Source organism: Rhinopithecus bieti, unplaced genomic scaffold (assembly GCF_001698545.2).
Source record: "Rhinopithecus bieti isolate Rb0 unplaced genomic scaffold, ASM169854v2 scaffold_4666, whole genome shotgun sequence".
Classification (NCBI taxonomy): domain Eukaryota; kingdom Metazoa; phylum Chordata; class Mammalia; order Primates; family Cercopithecidae; genus Rhinopithecus; species Rhinopithecus bieti.
This window is the reverse complement of record NW_016804530.1, coordinates 1,316,668-1,344,105: the sequence shown is the minus strand read 5'-3', so window position 1 is coordinate 1,344,105 and position 27,438 is coordinate 1,316,668. Positions and strand designations below refer to the sequence as shown.

The 27,438-nt window shown below is 56.2% G+C and overlaps 1 protein-coding gene across 1 annotated transcript in view; it reads left to right on the top strand.

The window, feature by feature from the left end:
- The window catches only part of OSBP2 (oxysterol binding protein 2), a 144,776-nt gene that overhangs the window by 100,513 nt on the left and 16,825 nt on the right, over positions 1-27,438 (top strand). The window contains exons 3-8 of the mRNA XM_017868937.1: positions 6,611-6,864; positions 23,534-23,726; positions 24,342-24,459; positions 25,278-25,332; positions 25,505-25,651; positions 26,779-27,024. Coding sequence (XP_017724426.1) covers positions 6,611-6,864; positions 23,534-23,726; positions 24,342-24,459; positions 25,278-25,332; positions 25,505-25,651; positions 26,779-27,024 — 1,013 coding nt within the window. The remainder of the gene's footprint in view (positions 1-6,610; positions 6,865-23,533; positions 23,727-24,341; positions 24,460-25,277; positions 25,333-25,504; positions 25,652-26,778; positions 27,025-27,438) is intronic.

Genomic DNA, 27,438 nt, shown 5'->3' with positions numbered 1-27,438 from the left:
TCCATTAATCACACTGTGGGCCCAAGGGAGGTCCACGGGTCAGAGCGAATCCTGCAGGTGACTGACAGTTGGATATCAGCCCCCGGCACAGCAACCCCTACACTGCACTGATGCAGGCACACCTGCTGTGGGGAGTGGGGAGTGGGGAGCAGGGCAAGGTTTCTCTTTCTTTGCTCCCCCCAGGGCCCTGCCTGGTCTGTGGACATGTAGGAGATGAACAAGTTCTGAGCCATGTCCTCAAAGAAGCCACCACATTCTGTTTTTTGTTTTTTTTTTTTTGAAACGGAGTCTCTGTTGTCTAGGCTGGAGTACAGTGGCACAATCTCAGCTTGCTATAACCTCTGCCTCCCAGATTCAAGTGATTCTCCTGCCTCAGCCTCTCGAGGAGCTGGGATTACAGGTGCCCATACCCACCATACCCAGCTAATTTTTGTATTTTTAGTAGAGATGGGGTTTCACCATGTTAGCCAGGCTAGTGTCAAACTCCTGACCTCAGGTGATCTGCCTCGGCCTCCCAAAGTGCTGGGATTACATCACATTATTTTAAATATTTGGATACCCCAAATGTGACTCCAGTTAGCCAGAGGTTGGTGAAGGGCCCCAGTGCTGGGGAGCCCAAAGGAGGGAGCCTGAGGGTCCCAGGCACTGCACCATTGAAGTGACCCACACTGGGGCTCTGGCAGAGGAGGAAAGAAAGAAATCCCACAATGCATATGTGCAGCGCGGTGCAGGAGTGGGAAAGCGCCCAAGTCAGCACCAAGGGTGCAGGGCCTCCACATGTGGCACTGGGATGGGCTGAAGAACCAGGAAGGAGAAAGGATACAGGGCGCTGGTGGGTGCTGCTCCAGCCTTGCTGGACATGGGCTGTCTGAATGTCCTTCTCCACCCAGGACCCTGCGAGTGCTCCCAGCATCCTCCACCAGACCCCTGCTCTTGCCACTCCCCACCCCCAGGCCCCACCAGCCTGTCCCCCGCCAGGACCCCTCTTAGCAGCACGTCCCCCAAAACTCATCCAGCCAGTACTGGGTGTGGGTGCAGTGAGCGGGGTGAGTGTCATCCTTCCACCCTTCAGGGCTGCTTTCCTTTCTAGTGACACGTGAGGGGATGGGTCCCTGCTGGACATCTGTGCCTTAACCCTGGAGGAGCTCATGGGCAGGTGAGGGCAAAGTTAGTTTCCCCGAAATAAGCAAGCAGTGCACAGGGGGGTGGCCACAGGGCCTCTGCCCTAACACCACCACCGGGTCACCTCCTTCCCAATCCATAACCAGCCTATGCAGCCTTTCAGGTTCTTGGTTTCAAAAAGCTGCCCCCAACAGGGCTTCCCCAGTGAGAAACTTGATCTGTTTTCCTCCAAAGATGAGAAAAAAGCTCCACTTCTAAAAATAGCCCTCCTGGCTCCCCTGCACTAGGTGTTTCCATGGCAACCCACTCCTTCCTAGGAGCCTCCCGATGATAGAGGGGTCCCAGCCCTGAGGGGCTACCCTGTGGCCTCCTTAGCCAGATCCACCTATTACAGGGGTCAAAGAGAGCCCTGAGTGGGGAATGGGGTGTGGGGGCACAGTAAACAAACGGGCTCCCCTGGTTCCAAGCCTCTGTGATTTGAAGTAAACTCTAGACAGGCATGGTGGCTCACACCTGTAATCCCAGCACTTTGGGAGGCCAAGGTGGGTAGATCACTTGAGGTCAGGAGTTCGAGACCAGCCTGGCCAACATGGTGAAACCCCATCTCTACGCTGAAGATACAGAAATTAGCCAGGTGTTGTGACTGTAATCCCAGCTACTCGGGAGGCTGAGGTAGGAGAATTCCATGAACCCAGGAGGTGGAGGTTGTGGTGAGCTGAGAGATCGTGCTACTGTACTGCAGCCTGGGTGACAAAGCAAGACTCCATCTCAAAAAAAAAAAGACAGTTATAACGTGCAAAAGTGAGTTGTGTCAGTGGAAGGTGACAGGGCTAGGGGCCTAGGGCCCTGGTGTATGTTAAGTCCCAGCTCTGCACTGGCCACACACTGGGTGGTTACCGTCCTTCCCAGAGTAGCCACTAATATCCCCGGTGTAAGGACCAGCACACTTACCCAAGGCCATGTGGAGTCAGGAGCAGGACTGCCTGGCCCAGAACCGCCACCTCCCCACCCCAGGCTGCCACCTCTGTGCAGACAACCTGGTCAGGAAGGCAAATGTGCCAGTCTTTGCAGGAAGGACAGAGGGAATTGTGAGGTCTCTGTGCCTTGGGAGTCTCAGTGACCCACTCGAGAGCATCCAGGGACGTCTCCCAGGCAGTAAATCGGACTGTAACGATCAGTGTGAGTGAGAATGTGGTGCAGTGTGCAGCCCAGCCACAGCGACTCGGTGTGAAGATGTCCATGTCCTAATCCCCAGGGCCTGTGGAGGCATTGCCTTAGATGGCAAAAGGGATGTTGCAGATACAACGAAGAATTTTGAGATGAGGATTCTTCTGGATTACCCAGGTGGGCCCAGCACAATCACTAGATCAGAGAGAGTAGAAGATGCTGTTTGCTGGCTTTGAAGATGGAGGAAGGGGCTATGAATGAAGGAGTGAGGGTGGCTTGCAGAAGCTAGAAAAGGCAAAGCAACACCTTCTGCCCTGGAGCCTCCAAGTGAATGCAGCCCTGCCAACACCTGGATTTCAGGACTCCTGACTTCCAGAGCTGTAAGATAATAAGTGTGTGTTCTTGCCTGGCTCATGCCTATAATCCCAGCACTTTGGGAGGCTGAGGCAGGCGGATCACAGGTCAGGAGTTCAAGACCAGCCTGGCCAACATAGTGAAACCCCCCCTCTACTAAAAATACAAGAATTAGCCAGGCGTGGTAGTGTACACCTGTAATCCCAGCTACTCAGGAGGCTGAGGTGGGAGAATCGCTTGATCCTGGGAGGTAGAGGTTGCAGTGAACCAAGATTGCGCCACTGCACTCCAGCCTGGGCAACAGCACGAGACTCTGTCTCAAAAAACGGAAAAAAAAAAAAATGTGTGTTGTTTCAAGTCATTGTCTTAATTTCCAGGGGCTACCGTAATAAATTACCACAGACAAGTGGCTTAAAATGACAGGAAATTGTTCTCTCTCGGTTCTGAACTGAGACTTGTGGACTCAGGGTGGCCAGAGTTTACTAATGTGGAGGCCAAGCTGCCTCACTGTTCAGCTCTGCCTCTGCCTGGGCTTGGGGTGAGGCCCACACCCCTCTGCTCAGTGTGTGTCTCAGCATCCTTGTCTTGCTGTGAGAACATGGGAGGTGGGTGACGCCACCTTCCCTTGAGGGGGTGGTGCGTGGGTGGGTACGCATGGGAGCGTGCCTGTGACAGGTCATTCATGGCCTTGGAGCTGGGTGGGAGCCACCATCAGTGTGTCTGGGCTGGGTGCAGGGGTCCTTCCTGCCCAAGCCCACCCCTTCCTGGCCTCTCTGTCCCTCTATCCGCCTGTGATTCCACCTGCCACCAGTCTTCTTTCCCATGGACTGCTGTCAACTGCCACATGCTCTCTTTTGCCAGAGGACAAAGAGCCAGGCTCCTTCGTCTGTGCCAGAGGCTCCTCACCTTCTCCCCTTTCCAACCTGCTCCTCTGTGTCCCACCCCCTACCCCCACCTTCTTCAAACCCTGCCTTCCCGTGTGTGACGCGCCAACCCCGGGAGGAATTCACGGGCCTAGGCGGGCCTCGAAGCATTCATTCACTCGCTTACTCGTTCCCTCTCTCGTCCTACCCTCCCTCCTTCTCCTGATCTCTCCATCCCTTTGAGGGGACCTCTCCCCGCCTGTCTCTGCAGAACAGACTGTGCTCGTGGGTAATCGCTGGCCCAAGTGCCTTCCCATCCTGCCCCAACAACATGGCCAGTGACTTGAGGCCAGAACAAGCATGTCCCTGTGTCCCTGGGGACCTGAATTTGGACCTTAAGGGCTGCTTACTAAGGTGTACTGTTGAAAAGCAAGTTATACAGAAATGTGGCTACCTGCTTCCACCCGCCACACAGAAGGATGCTTATGGTTAGACTGACTGTGCCTCTCACCAGCTCTTGCTTACAGAGCAGGGGTCACATTTGGGCTGACCCGCTTCTGCGTTGGGCATGTTCCCGTTGAGGCCCTCCCCGTGTTGAGCTGGGGGCCATTCTGATGGATAGGGGGCTGGCCGTTCTGGTTACTAGATGTACTGAACCTGGGGAGATGACACGTGCCTCAGGGACAGGTGGTAAGAGCACAGGCTCTAAAGCCAGAGGCCTGGCTGCTCAGGAATCCCCTCACCTCGTGGCCCTGGGCAATTTCAACGCACCTTTCTGCTCCTAGATCTACCTCGTGGGGTCATCACAGGCATTAACTGAGGCAGCGCCTCACCCACAGCCTGGCACCTGGAAAGGTGTGGTACACATCAGCCGTTAGAGCCTTTCTGAGGCCGATCCAGAGAGAGGAAGACTTGTGAACAGACAGAGCTGGACTCAGATCCCAACCCTGCCCCTCAATAGCTGGGCACTAAGCTGGTGGTTTGGCCTCTCGGAACCTGCATTTTCTTGGCTGCAGGGAGGGAAGAATAGTCACTGTCTACTGCCCTCCACCGTGAGGCCCAGAGCAACAACTGACGGAGCCAGTGGCCCAGACTTTGGCCCAGCCTGTGTGGCCTCCAGATGTCTGGGGGTCACAGTTGGGCTTCTGTGTGCAGGCACACTGCGGCCTCTCAATGGCCTTGCCAGGGTAGGGACTCTCCCATCCCCAAGCAATAGATGAGGAAATCGAGACTCTGAGAGGTGAAGCCATGCTCGGGCCGCCTGTCTGGCCACTGTCTTCCTTCCGGGCTGCTGCGGCCTCCGTGAGAGGGGCAGGCGGTCATTTGAATAACAAGTTATTGTCATTTGGGGGCTGCGGTTGTGATGGGAGGCTCCCTGCCTCCTGGCTGGATGCTGGCCCAAGGCCCCTGTGACCAGAGGGGGACAGGGTATGCCGTGAGCACCCTCCTCAGCTCCCGTCGGCTCAGGCCCCATACAACCGGCTGGCCTGACCCTGCCATGGATACCACGTGTGACTCAGCCACGTCCACCTCCACGTACCTTGCCTGCCGTGGGAAGAAACATTCTCTCACAATACGCATTCTTTTTCAAAAATATCTTAAATCTTGGGTTACAGATTTTCTTCATCTAAAAAAAGTTTTTTGCTGATTATTTCTAAACAAGGCATTTCAGAAACCCCTTGGCAGTTACAGGCTCTGGGACTCACAGGGTGGTGTCAGCCTCTTGGTGTCATGTGGCCCTAGGCCAGCTGCCTCCTGCCCGACCTACTGTGATGCGCCAACCCCCAGAGATGCCCACAGCCCCATGCCCTTGGATGCAGGCTGAATGGCAGGAAAGGGAGGTCAAAGGGCCCTGGGCAGCTGCGTGAGAGAGAGGTAAGAGGGGGCGTGGGAGCCAGCAGAGGGCAAAGCCTGCCCCTCTCATGGAGGCCCCAGCAGCCCAAAAGGAAGAGGGTGGCCAGCCAGGCAGCGTGGGCATGACTTCACTTCTCAGAGCCTCAGTTTCCTCATCTGTCGCCTGGGGATGGCCTGGTCCCTACTCTGCAAGGCCATTGAGAGGCCACAGCATGTCTGCACACAGAAGGCATTCCATCAGTGAGAATGGCTGTGTTCCTGCAGCGAGATCAGTGAAGGCAGGGACAGGGGAGCCTCAACTGTGACATGGGGTCTTTTGTCAGACTTTGTTTTTGTTTTTTGTTGTGTTTTGGGTTTTTTTGTTTTGTTTTGTTTTGTTTTTTGAAACAAGGTCTCATTCTGTTACACAGGCTGGAGTGCAGTGGCACGATCATGGCTCACTGTAGCCTTCACCTCCCTGGGCTCAGGTGATCCTCCCACCTCAGCCTCCTGGGTAGCTGGGACCACCAGCATATGCCACTATGCCTGACTAATTTTTCTGGTTTTTTGTAGAAGACAGGGTTTTGTCATGTTGCCCAGGTTCTTTTGGCAGAGTTTGGACAGAAGGTGGCATTGGGCTGGCCCTCAAAGTGGTGGGTGGGGTGGGACCTCTGGTGGGGGCAGGTATGAGAAGGTTCCAGGCAGTGGGGACATGGCGGGAAAGGCCCCAAACAGGAGCGCTCAAGCCTTTGCAGGGAACAAGGGACAGACTGGTGTGGCTGGGGGATGGGCATGAGCAGAGAGCAAAGTGAGATTGACTGGATGGGAGTGATTGGCTTGGGGTAGGCCTGCGACGCCAAGAAAGGAGCTCGGGCTCCATTCTAGGGGCCTCTGTGCCCGCAGAGCAGTCTCCACCTCTCCACCCAGCATAGTCCATCCTTCCCTGCACACCACAACATAGGGAGCTGGTGCCCTGCATGCAGGTGGGTGCCTGCAGTCCTGCAGCCTCCAAAGCCCAGTCCTGGCCCTGCCATTCAAGCTGGGCTCTCTTTACGGTCCTTCCCACTGACTCAGGTGGGCCCTTCCTCATCCCACCCTGGGAAAGCTGGGCCAGGCACCTCACCCTGGCCAGGAACAGGAATGGGCACCATCTCGGGGAGTGATGTTTTTTGAATGGCGCTATCCACCCTGCCCTGCTTGACCAGGCTGTGCAGACCTCTTGGTACCACATCTGTTCGTAATGACCATAACAACTCTATTTTCTTCCACAGATGACTCTGGGGATGACGACGAGGCTACCACCCCAGCTGACAAGAGCGAGCTGCACTACACCCTGAAGAATCTTTCCCTGAAGTTAGATGACCTCAGCACGTGCAATGACCTCATCGCCAAGCATGGCGCTGCGCTCCAGCGCTCCCTGACGGAGCTGGACGGCCTCAAGATCCCATCCGAGAGTGGGGAGAAGCTGAAGGCGGTGAATGAGCGGGCCACCCTCTTCCGCATCACATCCAATGCTATGATCAACGTGAGTACCCGCCCCCACCACCTCCCTGGCACGGGGCTCCCTGGCTCCAGCCCCAGGGTCCCTGAGTAGGTGATCAGGGGTGCTTGAAGGGTCAGCATTCCATTTCCTGCGGTTCCACGGTGTTTCCCAAAGCCAGCGCCCCCCAGCTAACTTACGGGTTCTCAAATCATCTCCTTCACTCAGCCGTTGTTGGGCAAGGACATTCTTCTTCATTGTCTGGAGGAAACTGGAGTTGGGTGTGGACTCTGGTACAGTCTGCAGTTATTCATGCCTCAATAAAGAAGGTCGGGGCCCCAAGTTGAGTAGCTAGCCCAGCGGGTGAGTTCTACCCACACAGTAGGGACACAGCTGCCACACTGGCCCTCAGTGGCTGCTGCTCCTCCTCCCTGGGTTCACTCCCCAGATGCAGTGGGAGCAGACGCTGTGCACAACAAGGGGAGAGTGTGTGGTGGGGGGCTGCAGTCGAGGGCTCCCTGAGCTAGAAGAGCCTCAGAGCTGAGCCTGCTGAGGTCGTGCCAAGCTGGTGGTAGGCGAAGTGGGTAACTGCAGTTGTAAACTAAGCAACCCAGCCATGGCAGTCAGCCGCTCACCCCGATCTGGAAGCCACACAGCTATGACTGGGAGCCAGGAGGGTGTCTCGATGGTGGTAGGAGGATAGTGCTTGGCCCTGCCTTCCCTCTTTCTGTCTGGGGAGTGTTACCCAGAAGTGTGCGTGCTCCTCCAGGCCTCCACCCTCCAGACACAAGTCTGACTGCAACAGCCTTCTCCCAGGACAGTCCCACAGGGTGGTACATCTAGGCCAGGGGTGCAGTTCTAGGAGCTTGGGGTGGCCTGCTGTGGGAGTAAGGAGACCAGAGCAGAGGAGCTGTGCAGAAATGGAGGCCGCTACAGAGGAAGAAGTGAAGTCCAGAGAAGGGGGTTCAGGAGAGCCATCTTGCTGGCTGGGGACAGTGGGCAGTGCTTGTGCCTGGGTGAGCTCCAGCTGGGGGACCCAGCCCCCAAACTAGGAGGTTAGACCAAGGCCGGACTGGGAGCTGGGACCAAGCTCCAGGCCCCACAAGAAATGCAAGGGCAGGGTGGGAAGATAGAGGCTAGAGCTCACTGCAGGCCAAGAGCCCAGGCTAAACCCTGGGCATCCAAGACCTGCCCCAAGCCTGCTTCACTGGCCTGTTGGCAGCATGATTGTGGGGTGGGAAGGCCACCCCACCACCCACACCTGCCCAGATATGCTCAGGCTTGGAGTACCCAAATGCAGCCTTGGGAATCCCACCCTGGGGCCTGAGGCTGGGCGAGATGTGCCCGCCTTCCCGGCTGCTGGGAAACTCAGCGTGCAGGTGCCTACCCACCTCAGCTCAGCAGATGTGTGCACCTTGTCCATCCCAGATCCCACAGTGCTGGGGGGTTGGGTGCAGTTGGCCCCATGTGCCAAGGATGGTGAGAGGCTGCTGGGCCACCCTTCATGTTGACCCCATTGTCACCTGCACTGTTTTCCTACATCCACCCTCTCAGGCCCACTGTCCTCCTTACAGCCCACAGACCAGATTATGCTGTACTTCTACCAGGGACACACACACATGGGAAGCACTGAATGACATAATAATGCGTTTGTATTTCCCTGTCCCTCCTAGAAGCCACCGCCGGAGGCTTCCCAGGCACTGCCTCCCCACCCGAGACCAAAACTGCTTTGTCTTGAGTAAGCAGTTTTGGCTTTTCTGAGATAATGAGTGTCTCAGCTGGCTGCCGTCTTGCAGTCTTTTATCAGACATGAGAGGCTCATCTGTGTTTACGAAGCCATCAAAACAGCTCCAAGTCTAAGTGCCTAATGAATTGTTTTATGAGAAGCACAACCCCCTGGGGTTGGTCACGATTCCTTTCTGCAGCTCCAGCATCCGGGGAACATGGCGACAGAGTCAGCCCTGAGTGACGGAAGCTGTGCCCTGGGCTGGGTTCTGCCAAACCTGCTGGTGTTAGCCTGCCATGAGGGCCCCTCCCCAAGCTCCTGCTGTGAAATCAGGGGCAGGGAGGGCAGGAGTGTGGTGTTGCCCTGACAGACTGTGCCTGTAGCCCAGGCTAGCCCAGAGGCTCATGTTTCCCCTGGGGACTCTTCCTGACAGCCACTCCTCACTTAGCAGGAACTGGAGCAGTTCTGGAAAGGCTGTTTACATAGCTCTCAGACATCAAGGGTTCAGCCCCCACTGTGTGCAAAGGAGCCATGTAGGCAAAGCCAGCCGCTTGCCTGAAGGTCATGGGACACATGCGTTCCCACCCCTGGCCGGGCCGTGGCTTTAGCACCTGTTAGGAGAAGGTGTTGGACCAGGGCTCTGTAACTAGGACATCCATGCTGCTCCCACCTCCAAACCTCCAGGGAGCCTATTCAGGTACCAGACCACTTACTCCTTCCAACAGCCTGGTTAGCACCTGTGAAGGATTGTTAGTGTCAGCGTGGAAACTGAGGCTCAGGGAAGTCTCCTGAGCTGCTCAGCATAACCCAGCTGGTAGGTGGCCACGCCAAGATGCAAACCCAGGTCTGTGTGGCCTGCAAGAAAAGTGATGGCCTTCATCCTCTCATTCCCTCAGGGAGGTAAAGGTGACCTCCTTGGAGAGTTGCAGAGGCCCCCTCCTGCGGTGGGTACATGCCAAGGCCAGGACATGGGGCAGCCTCACCTTCACCCTGGGCAGGATCCCAACCTCAAAGATCTCTGTAAGTCCCTGGAGTGTCTTACCTTTCAGCTTCAAATTCTGTGGTAACCATGGCTGCAGCCCCACCAGGGCCCCTCCTGGGAAGCCAGGGACTTGGATATGGAAGCCATGCACCGCGGTCCCCAGAAGGTAGAAATCATCACCCCCAATCTTTCCCGATCTCACAGAGGGAGCTGCTTCTCCCACTGTGGGGACCCCACTGCAACTCCATCCCTCTCCCCAGCCCTGCCCTGACTGTGATTGTGCAGGGATGCTCCCAGCAGCACCCATGCCTGCATTGGGGAAATCTCTACTGCCACTGGCTCCTCAGACAGGGCAGACCCTCCTCCTGGTGAAATGCTGTATGTTTTCCACCTTGTGGGCTCTGATTGAGCCGGATCATAGAAGTAGAGCCTAAAATGAGGGATGGCTGGCCAGACAAAGCCCACACGGAGGGTGTCCTTTGTCCTTCAGGGTACACTGGGGCAGGCAGCTCTCTTCCTACAGGGATAGGCTGGCTGCTCCATCTTCACTTTTCTCCAAGACCACAAAGAATCTGGGGTTGTTCCGGTTTCAGGAGAAAAGTCAGGGTGGTTGGGTGTGGTGGCTCACACCTGTAATCCCAACATTTTGAGAGACTGAGGTGGGCAGATCACTTGAGGCCAGGAGTTCAAGACCAGCATGGCCAACATGGTGAAACCCCATCTCTACTAAAAATACAAAACTTAGCTGGGCGTGGTGGCACGTACCTGTAATCCCAGCTACTTAGGAGGCTAAGACAGGAGAATCACTTGAACCCAGGAGGTGGAGGTTGCGGTGAGCCGAGATTGCGCCACTGCACTCCAACCTGAATGACAGAGTGAGACCCTGTCTCAAAAAAACAAAACAAACAAAAATTAGCCAGACATGGTGCATGCTTGTAGTCCCAGCTACTCAGGAGGCTGAGGCAGGAGAATCATTTGAACCCAGGAGATGGAGGTTGCTGTGAGCCAAGATCACGCCACTGCACTCCAGCCTGGCGAAAGAGTGAGACTGTCTCAAAAAAAAAAAAAGAAAAGAAAAGAAAAGAAAAGTCAGGTGAGTTCTAAATTTCTTTCAAGTTTGGGAAAGGACGTATCATAAGCCTTTAGGTCCTCAGATCCTAGAAGGGCAGAGAGGAGGGTCCTCTGGATGATTCCCGAGAGCCCAGGACCCACGGCTAGTGGTGCAGGCCCATTCCACGCACCCACAGATCCTCGCAGGGCGCCACAGCCATCCTCACCTCACATCAGGTATGGCTTCGGCCCCAGGGGTCTGAGGGAACAAGGTGCTCGGAGGTGGTTTCTGGATTGGGAATCTGGAACAGTGACACTGTGTTTCAACCCCCCATGCCTTTGCCAGTGCTGTACCTTCTAGAACACCCCTTCCTCACCCTTCAGGTACTGGCAGCTCCATTGTCATCCTTCAGAACCCCACAGGGACATCACCATGGCTTTCCAAGGCCTCTCTTGGGCAGCCTTCCTCCTGGCTGGGACCCCAGCTCCCAGGCACACCACCGCGTGGCATTTAATCCATTGTTTCAACCATTCCCCACTGGCCTTTGTGCTCCCTGAGGTCAGGCTGAGTGTCTTACTCACGGGTGTCCCCGACAGTAGCCCTGTGGGAGTGCCAGCAAGTGCTGTTTCATAGCGGATCTTGTGTCTCTAGATAAAGGATTCCAAGTGGCCCACGGCTCACATTTACCTGTGATGTTACCTTTTACAGAGCCCTTCTAGTCCCATTTTCTCAACTGAACAAGGTCAGTGAGGAAGTGGAGGCCCAGCCCCGAGGCCTCAGCCTGCCGAGGTCACCCCTGTACCCTGCACCCCCCTGCACTCCCCTTCCGGAGGGATCACCTGGCCCGGAACAGCATTTCATGGCATTAAATTGTACGGGTAACCGCACTCTCCATGTGCATGCCACACTTGGCTCCAGCCTCCCTCTGCCTTGTGACATTTTGATTGGCAGCGTTCTTTCTTTCTTTTCTTTTCTTTCTCTCTCTTTTTTTTTTTTTTGAGATGGAGTTTCGCTCTTGTTGCCCAGGCTGGAGTGTAATGGCATGATCTTGGCTCACCGCAACCTTGACCTCCCAGGTTCAAGCTAGTCTCTTGCCTCAGCCTCCTGAGTAGCTGGGATTACAGGCATGCACCACCATGCCTGGCTAATTTTGTATTTTCAGTAGACATGGTTTCTCCATGTTGGTCAGGCTGGTCTTGAACTCCCGACCGCAGGCAATCTACCTGCCTCGGCCTGCCAAAGTGCTGGAATTACAGGAGTGAGTCACTGCACCCGGCCCTGGCAGGGTTCTTTCTAGCCAGACTCGGAGGGTGCACTTGGTGGGCCTTCGAAGGACCCTCTGGGGTCAGCATCTGAGTAAGTCAGTAGCCCTTTTATGAACTCAGGGCAACCCCTCTCTCATCACAAAGCTAGGAAAGCCCTGCCTGATGGGCATTTAATATCAGACCTTAGCAACTGCCTCCTGATCCCTGCCCAGGCCTGTGCCAGGCAGGGACTCACAGGGAACAGGCAGTCAGGCATGTGCTCATCGGTGTGACCTGTTCTAAGATGACCCAGGGCCATCAGCTCACATGCCCACTTTTGAAGGCCAAGTGTAGGGAGAGCCTGGGAAGGTTCCCAGTTGGCGGGGAGGCAGATTCCTGTCCAGCTGACCACAGTCCAGCAGGAGAGCCAAGGCAAGCCTTGGCTGGGCCTACAGAGGGCCGAGGCAGCAGACACAGAATGGGAAGTAGGCTTTCTCCCAGGCAGAGAAGGAAAATGTTAATATTTTCCCTTCTGGGCTGTCATTGTGCACAGGTCTTTCTGCTCCGGCCAGGATGGGGACCTGTACCAGTTTGGCTCTGAAGCCCCTCTATTATTCCCACCTGCCTACCCGGTTACCCTTCCTGGGCCTCTGGACAGTTCTCCAGTCATGGTGGACCTGTGGGCAGGACCCGGTCATTGGGCAAGGCTTGCCAATTGTGTGGGTGGTGGCCTCGCCACCCCACTGCCCTAGAAAGGAGAGTAGACTCCTTGCCTTCCCCCTCAGGGAACCTGGAGAGATAAGCTTGGCTCTTGGGTTTTCAGCCATGAGACAGAAGCAGGGTATGGGGTTCACACGATTCCTGAGCATACCTGGTGGGCCCAGCAGCGCCTCCCCACCCATTCCTCACAGGCCACCTGTCCCTGGTTGTGTCTTCCTGCCCTGGTGGTAGTTCCCCCAATACCCATGCCCCAGCTCCTAAGGACTGGGCTACGAGAGGCTGGGACAGGCCCTGCCAGTGGCGAGCCAGGATGGGAAAGGGAATGAGTGTTCCATGCGTTGCGTGGCATGCCAAACATTCTTCATGCACCTTCCCTGCCCACTCTGCAGGCTTGCGCATGGGGAGACCAAGGCTGAGGGGCTCAGGATCCCAGCTGAAAAGGATACGAGCCCATGTCTTCCTGATTCCAGAGCCCGCTACACTGCTGCATTATGGTAGAGAAATAAACCTGACCCTCCCCTTGATCGGGGTCAGGAGGTCAGGAAAACCTCCCCTGTCCACCCTTACCCTACATCCCTGTCCTGGCACCACTGATCACCCACCTGCAGGCCTGCAGAGTCTCACAGATCTTTCTACTGCAGTATCTTGACCCTGTCCTTCCAGCAAGGGCAGGACACAGTATCTCTCACAATCCCTGTAGCCCTGTAGCCTCTATGCCTGGCTCAGAGCCCAGCACATGGGAGCCTTGGCAAATGAGAGAGAGAGGGGAGGGGTGGAGAGAATATTGTGAAACATCACAGGAGCAAATGAATGAATCGCTTAGTGTCTGGCAAAATTCCCTAGTGGGTAATTTTTTTGACTCTGATAAAAGTCAGCCTAGCAGATCCTCGCTTGAATTACTGTTTTGGGTAACTGTGAATTCGCCTGCCATTTAAGAGAAACCCCGTAGCACTATTAAATGACTTTGGTTTTTAGAATGAGTCTTGAACCATAACGTGCCTGTGCACAGGTGCTCTGCCAGGCATGGGGTGGGGATATTCTCTCTCACAGCAGCGTCCTCTGTGAGCACCAGGGTGTACCTTGTACGGTGGCACTGCTTCTGTCACTTGGCTTAAGGTGGAGAATGATTGAGTTTGTACATATTACAAGCTCATGTTTGGAGTGTTAGTATCCACAAAGTGAAAAAGCTGCGGGAGCAGATTCCATCTGCAGGCCAGGGCAGCAGAGCGACGCTGGGGCGTGTTCTCCCCTGTAGTCCTGAGCCCCCTGGGTGGGCCGGCAGCTGGGCTCCATCCTGCTTCTTAGCAGCCTGTGGGCTTGTTCCTGCTGCTGTCCCTCCAGTCCCTGCAGGCAGGTCCCAGGTCAGACCGACTGCACCTGACTCGACCCCCATTCCTGAACTTGGAAGGTTCCTCATAGTTGGTCACTCATGCTGGGCCCAGGACTTGGTCCTTCTGACCACATGACCCCCTGTGGCACTTGGGAACCTTGAGCTGTGAGGGTGAACACAGCCCCAGCCTTGTGGGCCCCGCACCCTCCTGTGGGAGCTGTAACCACATAGGTGATAAGGGATGTCAGCGGCAAAAAGACCTTTAGAGGAAAGAGCCAGTGAGGTGGGATGGGGTGAGAGGCCACAGGTGCAGACAGGCTGGGGGCTGAGCAGGGGCACAGGTGCCAGGCACCCTGGAGTGTGTACTGGGAGCCACAGGAGGGGAGGTGGGAGTGAAGCGGAGGCCAGTCACAAGGGACCTCATGCTGACAGCGTTGTGCTCCCACTTGAAATGAGGGACTCAGTGCCAGGTGACTCAGTGCCAATGTCAATGACTGAAGGCCAAATAAAATGATCCCACGTGCATTTTAGCAAGACCCCTCTGCTGCTTGGAGAATGTGCTATCCGCGAGGCAGGGGCAGGTGCTCAAAGACCCTTCGGGGGCCCTTGGGCAGAGAGAGTAAAGCTGGCGCCTGTGAGAGTGGGCAGTGCTGCTCTAAGCTGAAGGCAGGGACAGCAGAGTTGCTGTGTGGTTGAGAAAAGAGGCCACGGGGAAGGACCCCATGCTGGGGGCCTGGGCCCCTACAGAATGGGGGTCTTGCTGTTTGATGCCCAGTTTGGCCCGCACACAGGTTCTGCAGGATGCAGGAAGGTCTTTCCCAGGAGTGGGTTTTGTGTAGCTAGTGAGTGGGTAGAGCTAGCGCGAGGTGCCCAGTGCAGGCAGAAAGCAGGGAGGGCAGGGCTGGCCAACAGAGGGTAGATGCTTACCAGGCCTGGATGGGACAAATGCCATACTCTTGGTCCCTGGGTTTACCAAGGAAGGTAGTGTCCCTCAGGAGACACACTTTGGTGCCTGCTGCAGGGCTGGCCGGGCAGTACGGGGTGCCTGCGACATCCTGATGGCAAGGACATGGGAAAACCTGAGGAGGAAGGGCACCCGGCACAGCCAGCACTCGATGGAGTGGGCTCGGGGGACACTCCACTTGGGGATACTCCAGCTGCAAGGGCAAAGTACAAGGGGGAAGTAGGAGACACTGGGGGCACCAGATAGCCAGAGTGGGCACCGGGGGTAGGCAGGGGCTGCTGTGGAGAGGGTCACAGAACAGAGACAGCAACCTGGGGTCCTCAGACAGGGCTTCTGAGGTGGGGCATCATAGAAACAAAGACCCCTGTCGGAAGGGGCCTCCACTGCCAGAAATGCTGAGGTTTCTCTGAGGCCCCGCTTGGCTCATGGCCCAGGAGGTCACGTGGGGGCTCCTTAGGCCAACCCAGGCGGGGGTGAGAGGCCCGGAGCTGCCCTCTGTTGTCCCTCCGGGGCCCAGCTGACCACCGTCCTGCTCCTGACAGCTTGCTCATCCAGGGCCTGGGGAGATGGGTAAAAATAGATTCCAGATTTGTCTAAAATCAGTGGCAAACTGGAAGCCAGATGGTGCTGGCTCCTGTGTGTGAGCGGCAAACTATTTTGAATGTGGAGAGGCTATTTTAAAGTTTTAATTGGAGTGGAAAGCTGCTTCACCAGTGCCGAGAGTGAGTCATGTCAAGGAGACACTCTGATCGACCCGCGGTGGGGACTGGGAAGGGCTGAAGCCCGTGTGCTACCAGCCTGTGCCAAGGGCTCCTGTGAGGAGCAGGCCCTGGGAGCTCAGCCTCGGGGGGGCAGGCAGGTGATGGAGACACAGCATGACAGCTTGGCTGGACCAAAGGGATCCCTGGGGGAGCCCAGCACTTCCCCTTGTGGCTCCACAGGTCCCCAGTCTGGGTCTTAGACACTTAAGACCAGAATCACAGCGCAGTTCCTTCCTGCCTTTATGAGGCACCTGCTGAGCTCGGGTTTCATCCTGTGTAAAGTGAAGCCAGGCCAGGCACGGTGGCTCACGCCTGTAATCCCAGTACTTTGGGAGGCTGAGGCGGGCAGATTACTTGAGGTCAGGAGTTTGAGACCAGCCTGGCCAACATGGTGAAACCCTGTCTCTACTAAAAATACAGTAGTGGTGGCAGGCGCCTGTAGTCCCAGCTACTCAGAAGGCTGAGGCACAAGAATCGTTTGAGCCTGGGAGGCAGAGGTTGCAGTGAGCTGAGATGGCACCACTGCCCTCCAGCCTGGGTAAGAGCAAGACTCTGTCTCAAAAATAATAGGTGAGGCCAGCCCGTCACTCCTCAATGGCAGGGGAGGCAAGGTCCTGTTACTCCAGTGAGTCCCCTGGCCATGCAGAGGGGCTCAGGGAGACCATGACTCTCCGTGATCTCACCACTCATCACCTTCAGAACCCCAGGCTGGTGAGAGGCAGGGTCTGTGGCAACAAGGGATGTGAGGATCAGCATGGAGGGTGGGTAGCCTTGGCTCTAGAAACCCGGAGAGCAGAGGGTCCTCCGGCCGCCCATCTGGGAGCCCAGAGCTGGAGGGCAGACACGTCAGATGCCTGGCAGGTCCTGGACCAGCCGCACTTTCTCCCATGATCCCTGCACCAGGGGTGCTGGGACCTCCTGTATGTGCTAATGGCTGGAGCTAGTTGCCCAGCCTGGACCATCTGGGCATTTGACCAATCTCCCCACCTCCTCCATGAGCCCAGTGGCTGCCCACGTCAACGCCTAGCAGGCCTCTATTGCCTCCCTCACATCCCTGTCTAGGGGGGATGTTTCCATGCAGCCACTGAAGGCCAGACAGGGTCCTGGCTCTGCATGCTCCCGAGAGCTTCAGAGGCTGCCCTAGGTCACACACAGGGGACCCAAGCTAGCTGACCTCACACCTTGCTCTCCCGCCTGGCCCAGGGAGCAGTGAGATCGCTGTCAGGATTAAGATTAGGAACAGCAAAAGCGATTAGTTTGTCCTCCTTTTCCTGGGGTACATCTGGGCAAAGGTTTCCAGGTCAGAGACGCTCAATGTCTGTCCCATGGGGCACTGGTGACCAGCAGCAACCCCCGCTCAGACCTCACATGGCACGGCCCCTGACTTGGTTTTCCCTGGGTGGGCAGCCCTTATAGCCTTCTTCCGCAGGCCGGACTTCTCAGTAGGGAGAGTCCCTGGTGGGCAAGCAGGGCCTGGACTCCCCAGGTGGGGCTGCCCCAGGGTGGAGAACCCCTTGTCTGTTGAGCTTTGTGGTTCTCACTCTGCTTGGGGGCAACTCAACAGGCTCCCTGCCCTCCCCATGGAGACAGGACCACACTGCCCAGGGGCCCTGCATCTCAGAGCACCCACACCCCCAGCACCCCTCTCACCAGAACCCTCTGTGCAGCACTTGGGGGTAGGCGGAAGGGGCAGGGCTGGGAGCCTGGAACTCTGTCCCCACGCTGAGGACAATCAACCTAACAGGTCACAGAATCAGGGACGCTGTAGAAGCCCAGGAGGGCACCAGGAGATTACAGGCCTGTCCCAGGGTGGTCAGTGGGGTAGCACCCATGCAGGGCCCAGGCACCACCTCCAGCTCCCACTAGGACCCCTCACTCCCCTCCCCTTAAACAATGCAGGACACAAATGTGTGGGCAGGGGCTTCAGGTCAGCCCGTCTCTCCTCCTGCTCACAGCTGAGCATGAGTCCCCTGGCCCCAGGTAGAGTTGTCACAGAGCCTCAGAGAAATGAGACCACGTTCAGGCCTGGGCTGGGTCAGCCAGGCCTTCCCTGGGCCCCTGGGAACCTCCCCCTGCCAGCCCCTCTGCTGGGCCCCAAGCCTAATCCAGCTTATTGAGCACACAGCACACAGCCCAGCTCAGCATTCTGAGAACAGCAGGGCCACACCAGGCGCCTGCCTCTCCCCACAGCACAGCCAGGATGGGGCCTGGAGAAGGCTGGCAGCAGCAGAGGAGACCCTGGGAGTCGGGGATGGACACCAGGTGGGTGCATCCGGGCTGGAGGAGGTGGACAGGCTCTCTGCATCCACAGGGTGACCAGGGCAGCTCATCTGCTGTGGTGGCAAAGGCCTTGGGTGCAGACACATGAGGCCTTTGATATTAGCCCACAGCAGCTTTCACCCTGCTCTGCTTTTAGGTGACTGTGACACTCTACGACCTGCATGTGCCCAGCCTAGGCACATGTACCCAAATGAGGCCCAGCTATCCCAGGGACTTCCTATCTCCCTGCTGCACAATGCCAGCCGGCCCTTTGGTAGCCTTGAGGGGGACCGAGGTCACTCACAGCCAAGTTATTAGCCAACAACCCTGGCTGTGTGAACAAAGTCCTCAGCTGGGGCTAAGGGTGCTGGGAGGCCACCCCTTCTCTCTGAGGCTAGGGCTGGGCTCTGTTGCTTGGACAGGGTTATTCCCAGGCAGCCTTGTTAGTATCTCCCAGGAACCTAACTCCACACCAGGAAGGCTCTGGGATCCCACAACATCCCTGCCCTCAAGGGGGTCCCAGACAGCAATCAAGACTTAGCTTTACAAAGTAAACCGTAACAGCACTGGTTCCGTGTCCTGGGAGACATGCAGGTGAGATGCTCAGGGACTTGGATCCTGGCCCTACACATACCTCCTCGTGGCCTTGGGCGAGTCCCTCAGTCACCCTGAGCCTTCATTTCCTCCTCGGTCATGCACACTATATTTTTAAAAAAATCTACTTCAGTGCTTGTAAGAATGCCTGCAATGGCCTGCCTCACAGTGGGCCTGCGGTGTGAGGGAGGCGGGGCTGGCACCAGAGTCAGCAGGTGGGTTTGGATTTGATCCAGGGAAAAGCAAGAAGACCTGGTGGGCCACACTCAGGTCTCTGGGAAGGAATGGAGCCCCAGGAGATGAGGCTGGAGAGGATTGGAAACCATGTCTATGAGAGGCTGTCAGCTGCCTGGATCTGTGGAAAAACAACAAATCCTCCATTTTCCCTTGAAGGAGAAAATAGTCATTTCTAAAGTATTGGAGCCCCCGTGAACAGCAAAGGTAGGAGGTAGGGGGCCTAATTCATCTTTGTTCTCTTGTCATCTTTCTCTCTTTGCTTTTGCTGCTGGGAAGCCCAGGCACCCTCAGATGTGAGTTTGTGGGAATTCTTACCATGACCTTTGGCTACTCTTTTAAACTGCTGTTGTATGGCTCTTTTGTAAGTCTTGCTGTAAATGACATGAGGTATATGAAAACAAAGCACCCAACTATGTGAGAACTTGTGGACAGAGAGGATGATTCTGGGGGCTGTAGAAGATTGGCAGGAAGCGATGGTGCAGGGATGAGGGAGGGTGGGTGCAGAGGCCTTGTGCACCCAGACAGGTAAGAACTCAGAAAACCATGAAGCACCCATTCCCTCTCACCATGCACAGCACAGCCCTGGCCTCTGCACCCCTGCTCACATCAGGCAGGCACGGGGATCATGCCTTGTGCGGAGGTGGCCCTGGGGCCAGACAGACCTGGGATCCCATCCTGTTCACCCTGTGCTGACCTAATTAGCCCCTTCTCCCTGGCCCTCAGTCTCAGGATGCAGGGGACTTCCCTGAAATGGCACCCAGGGAGATGAGGGTGCCCTTCCTGACTTGCACTCTGTACCTGCCATGAGACCAGCTTGACAGAGCCTGGAGACCTGCATGGGCCAGGGTCACAGCCGACCAGTGGCACAGGGGCAGCAGGGCAGCAGTGTCAGGGAGCCATGAACAGGTGGCTGGAACCAAGACTAACTTGACTAAGCACTGGGCCGAGCTTAGGGCAGTGTGGGGAGGAGGGTCTCGTGGGAGCTGCAGCCAGGTAGGAGGTACAGCGAGCTCTCAGTTCAGGACCTGGGTTCTGGATCTGGCTCTGCCACCTCCTTGCTGGGTGCCCTCAGAGCCAGCTTTGCTGTCTTGGGATGGGGTGGAAGTCTCTGTCTACCCACCTCACAGGGCTTCTGTAAGGGTCTGGAACATTCCTGAGGCACCCAGAGGGATACTGTGCCACCATCGCCCTTACATCCACTGGCAGAAAACAAAGAGGTGCCATCTGGTCTGGCTGCTGGGATGCACTGTCTCTGAGTCTGTTTTCAGGGTCCTCACTCTAAGGCCTACAGCAGTGAGAGAGGGACAGGGCTGTGGGTGAAGCAGGAAGGCCACTGTAGGACCCCAGGTGGTGAAAGGCTCGGCTCCCAGTCACAAGCCAGGGAGCAGTGGAGTCAGGCCTGGAGCTGGGTCTCCCAGGACCCACCCAGACCCACTATGGGGTCAACAAATTGCATGATGGACAGTGACTGCAGCCCCACACCCAAGAGACAGCCTTATAGACCCATAAACTCAAAATAGCCCAGACCTTCAACATCCTGGACTCAGTCTCACACATCATCAGGATGAGGTGCATGAGATAAGGAGGTTTCTTTCCTTCCTCAAGGAGACCTTTCCCCCTGCCTCAACGTGCAGGGAGGAGACCTTCATCTATCCAATGGGGGTGATTGCATTCCTCCTACCTGGAGAATTTTGCTGGGTGAGCGGAGACAGGGCAGCTTGTGGGCACAGCATCTGTCGGGCATCACTGTCTCACAGAGAGGACGTGGGCTCAGAGGGGCCAAGGGGCTTCTGCTGGAACCCAGGTTTTCCAACTCCTGATAGTGCGCCCCTGGCCACCACACTCTGCTGGCTTCCTTGGGCAGGCCATGCCGCATCTCCAGGCCCCATTTCCACATCCCTGCAATGAGGAGGCACGCCCTGCCCACCCTGCGTGGTGCTGTGAGGGAGATGGGGAAGGGAAGGTGCTCAGAGGAGGGCTTGTTCAAGGAGTGGCGTCCCTGGGGCAGGCTGTGCAGCCAGTGCTCTGGAGCAGGGGCGGGCTGGGCTGGGGACCCTTTCCACTAAGCCAGGCTGGCCACCAGAGCTCGGGCTCTCCCTGTGGGGCGGGCGAGCCTGCTGAGCTTCCAGGCAGGGTGTCCCAATGCAGAGCCTTGGGGAGCCGCCCACCCTTGGAGGTGCTGGTCCATCCTCTCGAGGCCACCTCAGGACACCCCCAGCTCGCTCACACTGCTGTCAGTCCCACCCCCCTGGTAGGTGTCACTCAGCAGCAAATATCTGGGAGCAGCTGCTGATTCAGGGCCATTTCTAGCACAGTCGCTGGAGAGACCAACCCAGTGGGCAGGCGTCTGAGTGGGCATGACTGAGGGGGCAGGCCGTTTCCTGGGGGAGCGATGCTGCAGAGGTCTGAGGAGTGGTGGGAGTTAGCGGTTGTGGGCCTGGGCACCAGGTGCCAGGGCAGATGCGGGAGGTGATCCACAAGACGTGTCTGTTGAGTGCTCCTTCGCCCCACCTGCCACATCAGCTCCTGATATTTCCTCAACAGCTGCCTTGTCTCTGTGTCACAGGTGAGGACTGGTGTGCCCATCTTCCTCCTTTGGGGTGGGACAGCCTGCAATGTGCATGGAGCTCAGTGGGTGCTCCAGGTCAGCTGGGGCAGTTGGGTGGGGGGGGAGTGCTGGGGAGTGGCAGCTGGGGCCACTGATGCAGCTGTGGGCCAAGGAAACGTCCCTTCCTACTGGGTTAAAGAATGTGTCCAGAAAGGGCAAATCCAGAGGTTCCTAGATTGGATCTCACTGGCCTCCACGGACAGCTGAAGCCTGAGCTATCCTCTCCACTGTAATGACAAGGCAGAACGACCCACCCCTGCTTCAAAACTGTGTGGTGCAACCACCTATGGACCTGGGAAGCTGAAAAGAATCTGGATGTCTTAGTAGGCCACAAGCTTGAAGGGAAAACCTTAAAAGCAGTTATGTGATTCAGACTCTGAGGTAGCTTGGTAGAAAGTGCCAGTCCCAGTTCTGCCAGACAAGACCAATTACCTCTCTGAGCTGGGGAGGATAGCAGAACGTGGCTTTCCTTCCTTCTGTGCCATGGCCAGGGACCGGCCCAGTGGTAGACAAGGGCCAGTGACAAACCTGAGGCCTAACACTGCAGGGAGGATGTGGCTGCAGAGAGCTCAGCCCCTGCCATGATGAGCAACAGCAGCCACCTCAGCTCCAGGCGAGCTGCTGCTGGGGAGGCAGTGTGCAGACCCGTGGCACCTGGGTTTGCTGCTCCCCAACTGGCATCCTGACCATGGGAGGCCAACCAGGGTGGGTGCTGGTTGCTGGGTGAGCTCTGAGAAGGCTACGGTTCCCACATCCCCATGGAGGCCAAAGCGGGCAGTGAACATGTTTGTTACCATCCCAGCAGAGGGGGAAGCCAGACGGCCCCCAGGGCCTTCTTCATTGCAGGTGTCAACAGAAGCAGACTCTGCAAAATATTTGAAAAGATTTATTCTGAGCCAAATATGAGTGACCACGGCCATGACATAGCTCTTGGAAGGCCCTGAGAACATGTGCCCAAGGTGGTCGGGGTGCAGCTTGGTTTTATACATTTTAGGGAGGCATGAGGCAGCAATCAAATACATTTAAGGAATACATTGGTTTGGTTCAGAAAGGCAGGACAACTCAAAAGCAAGGTGGGGAGGGGCCTTCCGGGCTATGGGTTAATTTAAACATTTTCTGGTTGGCACTTGGCTGAGTCGTCTAAAGACCTGGGATCAATAGAAAGGAAATGTTCAGGTTAAGATAAAAGATTGTGGAGACCAAGGTTCTTTTTAAGTCTTATAGTGGCTCCCCTTAGAGACAATAGATGACAGATGTTTCCTAATCAGACCTTCAAAAAGGTGCTAAAACTCAGTCTCTTCAGGATTGGCAGGGCCTGGAAGAAAATGATCTAACTATGTGAATAGGGATTCTTTACAGATACACATTTTCCCGGCACAAAGGACAGCTTTGCAGGACCACTTCAAAATACGGCCAAGAAGCATGTTTTGGGATAAAATACTTTGTCTTCCTTGACTCGTAATGTTATGCCAGTCAGGTTGGAAAGTAAGTCACGCTATATAGGGTTAAATAAAACCCATCTGGTGAGAATTTATGGTTTTTAGGGCATGACTCCCCAGACGCCTTACATAGGAATTTGGGCAAGATAAAAAATATCAGAGCTTAATCCTCACAGGGAATGGTGGGGGGTGGGGGGAGCAGATGTGTTATAGGAAAAGGGTCCTGATCCAGACCCCACAAGAGGGTTCTTGGATCTCGCACAAGAAAGAATTCAGGGCGAGTCTGCAGTGCAAAGTGAGAGCAAGTTTATTAAGAAAGTAAAGGAACAAAAGAATGGCTACTCCATAGACACAGCAGCCCCCAGGGCTGCTTGTTGCCTATTTTTATGGTTATTTCTTGATGATGTGCTAAACAAGGGGTAGAGTATTCATGCCCCCCTTTTTAGACCATAGAGGGTAACTTCCTGATGTTGCCATGGCATTTGTAAACTGTCATGGCGCTGGTGGGAGTGTAGCAGTGAGGACAAGCAGAGGCCACTCTCGTTGCCATTTTGGTTTTGATGGGTTTTGGCTGGCTCCTTTACTGCAACCTGTTTTAGCAGCAAAGTCTTTATGACCTGTATTTTGTATCTCATCCTGTGACTTAGAATGCCTTAGTGTCTGGGAATGCAGCCCAGTAGGTTTCACCCTCATCTTACCCAGCTCCTGTTGAAGATGGAGTTGCTCTGGTTCACATGCCTCTGACAGATGGGCCCCTGCCAGAGGCCAGGGTCTCATACCGCCACCCTTCCCTCCCCAGGCCTGCAGGGACTTCCTGGAACTAGCAGAGATACACAGCCGGAAATGGCAGCGGGCACTGCAGTATGAGCAGGAGCAGCGCGTGCACTTGGAGGAAACCATTGAGCAGCTGGCCAAGCAGCACAACAGCCTCGAGCGGGCCTTCCGCAGCGCCCCTGGCCGGCCGGCCAACCCCTCTAAGGGCTTCATTGAGGGTGAGTGCCCGGGCGGCCAGGGCAGGGCTGTCCTGTGACCTTCTGCCAGCTGGCTCTGCATATACAACTTCTGCTCCCCCACATGCATATCCCTGGCTGTGTCCACATGTGGGCTGGGCTTGGCCAACTCTGGACTGCCTTTTTGTGCTTTGTATCTCCCGTGCCCATCACCCACTGGCAACAGTTTCTCTGCACCTAGGTTCACATTCTCAAGAGTTAAGTTTAATGAGCCCAGCTGTCCCTTGTGTGGCACGGGTGTCCTGGTGCCAGGTGGCCACCTACCTAGCCTTGGGTTGGGGGTCATGGGGATCGTGGACAGGGGTCCAACAGAAAGGGAAGCTGGGCCACAGAAAGACTGACCCGCATGCTGAGAGATCGGGGGCCGGGGTGGGGTGGGGGGGCTTCCAGAAAGAGGCCCCTGTGCAATGAATGCATTGAAAGCACATGATTCTAGCAGAGGGAGCAAGGGTGGCTGCGGCCCAGGGCTGCCCAGGTGACTGAAGCAGGAGGGGAGTGAGGCCGGATGGGGGTTGAGAGAGCCCTTGGCTCTGGACTTAGGGAGGCGAGATGAGCCTTTTGTGAAGTTACAAACTAAAGCTCTGCCTGTGTCTCTAGGAAGCCTCTTGACTCCCAAAGGAGAGGACAGTGAGGAAGATGAAGATACCGAGTACTTTGATGCCATGGAAGACTCCACATCCTTCATCACCGTGATCACTGAGGCCAAGGAAGACAGGTAAGGTGGCTGCATCTGGGCAGAGCCTCCCCCACCCTGGTCTTAGGCTGCATCTGGTCTTTTCACCAGCTATCTACTTGTTTACTTGGGGTTTTCTTTCCTTTAAATCTTGCTTTGGCCAGGCCCAGTGGCTTCCAGCACTCTGGGAGGCCAAGGGTAAGAGGATTGCTGATACAAGAGTTCGAGACCAGCCTGGGCAACATGGCAAAACCCTGTCTCTACAAAAAATACAAAAACTAGCCAGGGGTGGTGGTACAGGCCTGCAGTCCTAGTTACTTGGGAGACTGAGGTGGGTCTCTTGAGCCCAGGGAGGTCGAGGCTGCAGTGAGCCATGGTCATGCTACTGCACTCTATCCTGGGCAACAGAGAGACCCTGTCTCAAAAGATCAATAATCTGTCTTGCTCTAGATGGGATTTCATTGTTGTGTGAGCCTCATTTACACAAACCTAGCTGATAGAGCCTCCACACACCTGGGCTATATGGCACAGCCTATTGCTCCTGGGCTACAAACCTGTACAACATGCGACTGTACTGAATATTGTAGGCAATTGTGACACAGTGGTTAAGGATTTGTGTATCTAAACATAGAAAAGGTATATTAAAAATATAGTATGATAGTCTTATGGGACCACTGTCATATACACTATCCACCAATGAAATGTTGTTATGCGGTGTCTGTCTACACACAGAACACACGGCAGTGACCAGGACATTTACTAGCAATGAAAACGATGTTGTCTAGAGAAAGGATGGGCCAGGTCCCAAGAAGGCCTCGGGATTCATCAGTAACTTGCCTCCCACTTTGTGTTTCCTGCAGAAAAGCTGAAGGTAGCACGGGGACAAGTTCTGTGGACTGGAGCTCAGCAGACAATGTAAGTGAGGGGGAGCACTGTAAGGGCCAGCAGGCAGGCCCATGCCCCAGTCCAGGAGCGCCACCCTGCCCTTCACCAGCAGTGTGCCAGTTCTCAGGGTGGAGGGCAGATACCTGGAAGCTGAGGGGGCGCTCTGGCCTCTGCTGACGGGGGTGTCCCACTTCTGTGGCAGGTACTAGATGGTGCCTCGCTCGTGCCCAAGGGTTCGTCCAAAGTCAAGAGGCGAGTCCGCATCCCCAACAAGCCCAACTACAGCCTTAACCTCTGGAGCATCATGAAGAACTGCATCGGTCGGGAGCTCTCCAGGATCCCCATGCCGGTGGGTGGCTCGGGCAGGGCAGCCCTGGCAGGTCCTCTGGGGCTGCTTTCCTGTGCATGGATGAGAAGTAATGGCCTGTGTGAAGTACACACAGCCTTGGAGTGTCATTTTCTTAATGGCACCTGGGGAGCATGTAACTAATTATCTAATCACGTACATAGACATTCCCCAATCTTCCAAAGTACAGGGATCTTTGGGCTCTGACAGAAGGAGCCAGGGAGAAGCTCTGCATGGATCAGCAACCTGGGGAGCCCCAGAGCACCTCTGGATCTCACGGGGCCTTACCATGTCCCAGCTGTCCCGATCTGTAGATGGGGAGTGGCAGGATGGGGCTGTGTGTAGAGGGGTGGCCCCTCCTTCAGCTGGCAGCCATCCCTGGTGCCATCCCAAGGAAATGCAGACTCAGTGTGGTCACACAGTGGGCTGAGGGCAGAACTTGGATCTTCATGCCACCTGGCTACGGTGGCATCTCCACCAGGCCAGATGGTTCTGCTGTGTGACCCAGAACGAGTTCCTTAATATCTCCAGCCTCTGTGTCCACATCTGTAGAGTGGGGAGAATCACAACACCCCCTTCACAGTGTCCGGGAGGATGGAGCAAGATAACACGAGGAAGCTGAGACTCATACCCGATGGCATCATGGTGGGGAGAGTGACCCTGCCCTATGTGACACTGAGACGGGGCCCTGGGCCTAACCCATCCTGTGCCAGGTCCTATCACAGCTCAGAACATGGGGAAGACCCACTTCCTCCACCCACAGACTCATGTGCTCATTCACTCATTCTCTCACTGCTTCCTAAGATTTGGCACTGAAGATACAGCAGTGGGCCAGGCAGAACCCCTGGCCTTGGTGGGTGTCCATCCGAGCAGAGGAGAGCGACAGCAAACATGATAAAAGTGTGTAGGATGCAGCAGACCAGAAAGCGGGGAGGGCTGTGAAGAAAACAGGCAGGAGGGGCCAGGGAGGTGATGGTTTGGGGGCCGCAGTGTTGGACAGGGCCATCAGAGGAGCCTCACTGTGAAGGTGCCGTCTGAGCAGGGATGTCCCTGAATATTTGAGAAAAGCAAGGGCACCGTGCCAAGCCGGGGCTGGTGCCCAGCCTGACTGCCCACCTGCCCACCCACAGGTGAACTTCAACGAGCCCCTGTCCATGCTCCAGCGGCTGACAGAGGACCTGGAGTACCACCACCTGCTGGACAAGGCGGTGCACTGCACCAGCTCGGTGGAGCAGATGTGCCTGGTGGCCGCCTTCTCTGTGTCCTCCTACTCCACCACGGTGCACCGCATCGCCAAGCCCTTCAACCCCATGCTGGGGGAGACCTTCGAGCTAGACCGCCTCGACGACATGGGCCTGCGCTCCCTCTGTGAGCAGGTGAGCGGGCTAGGCTGGCGCTGGGTGGTGCCCGCCCACACTCTGGCCAAGCTGTTCCTGCCAGGCCCAAGGTGACAAATGGGATGCAGCCTCTGACCCCCACTGCCCATACCCAAGGGGCCATCAAGCTGAGGTCCAGCTGGGAAGCATGGCCTCCCATGGCAGGGGCAGCACAGGGCTTCCTGGAGATGGCGAGGGGCATGAGAGCACAGCACGGTGAGGACAGGGTCAGGCCTGGTTGCAGAGACCGGGAGGATAAGCTCCAGGCCAGGGTGCTGTGGAGCAGAGGTGGAGGGGCATCTGTGGGCACTGCTGGGGAGGAGCATGGGGGCACCACTGAGCTGAAGGCAGCTGGCAGGAGGAGCCTGGGTGCAGTGGGATGGACTCTGCCCCAGCCAGTGACAGCAGCCTGTC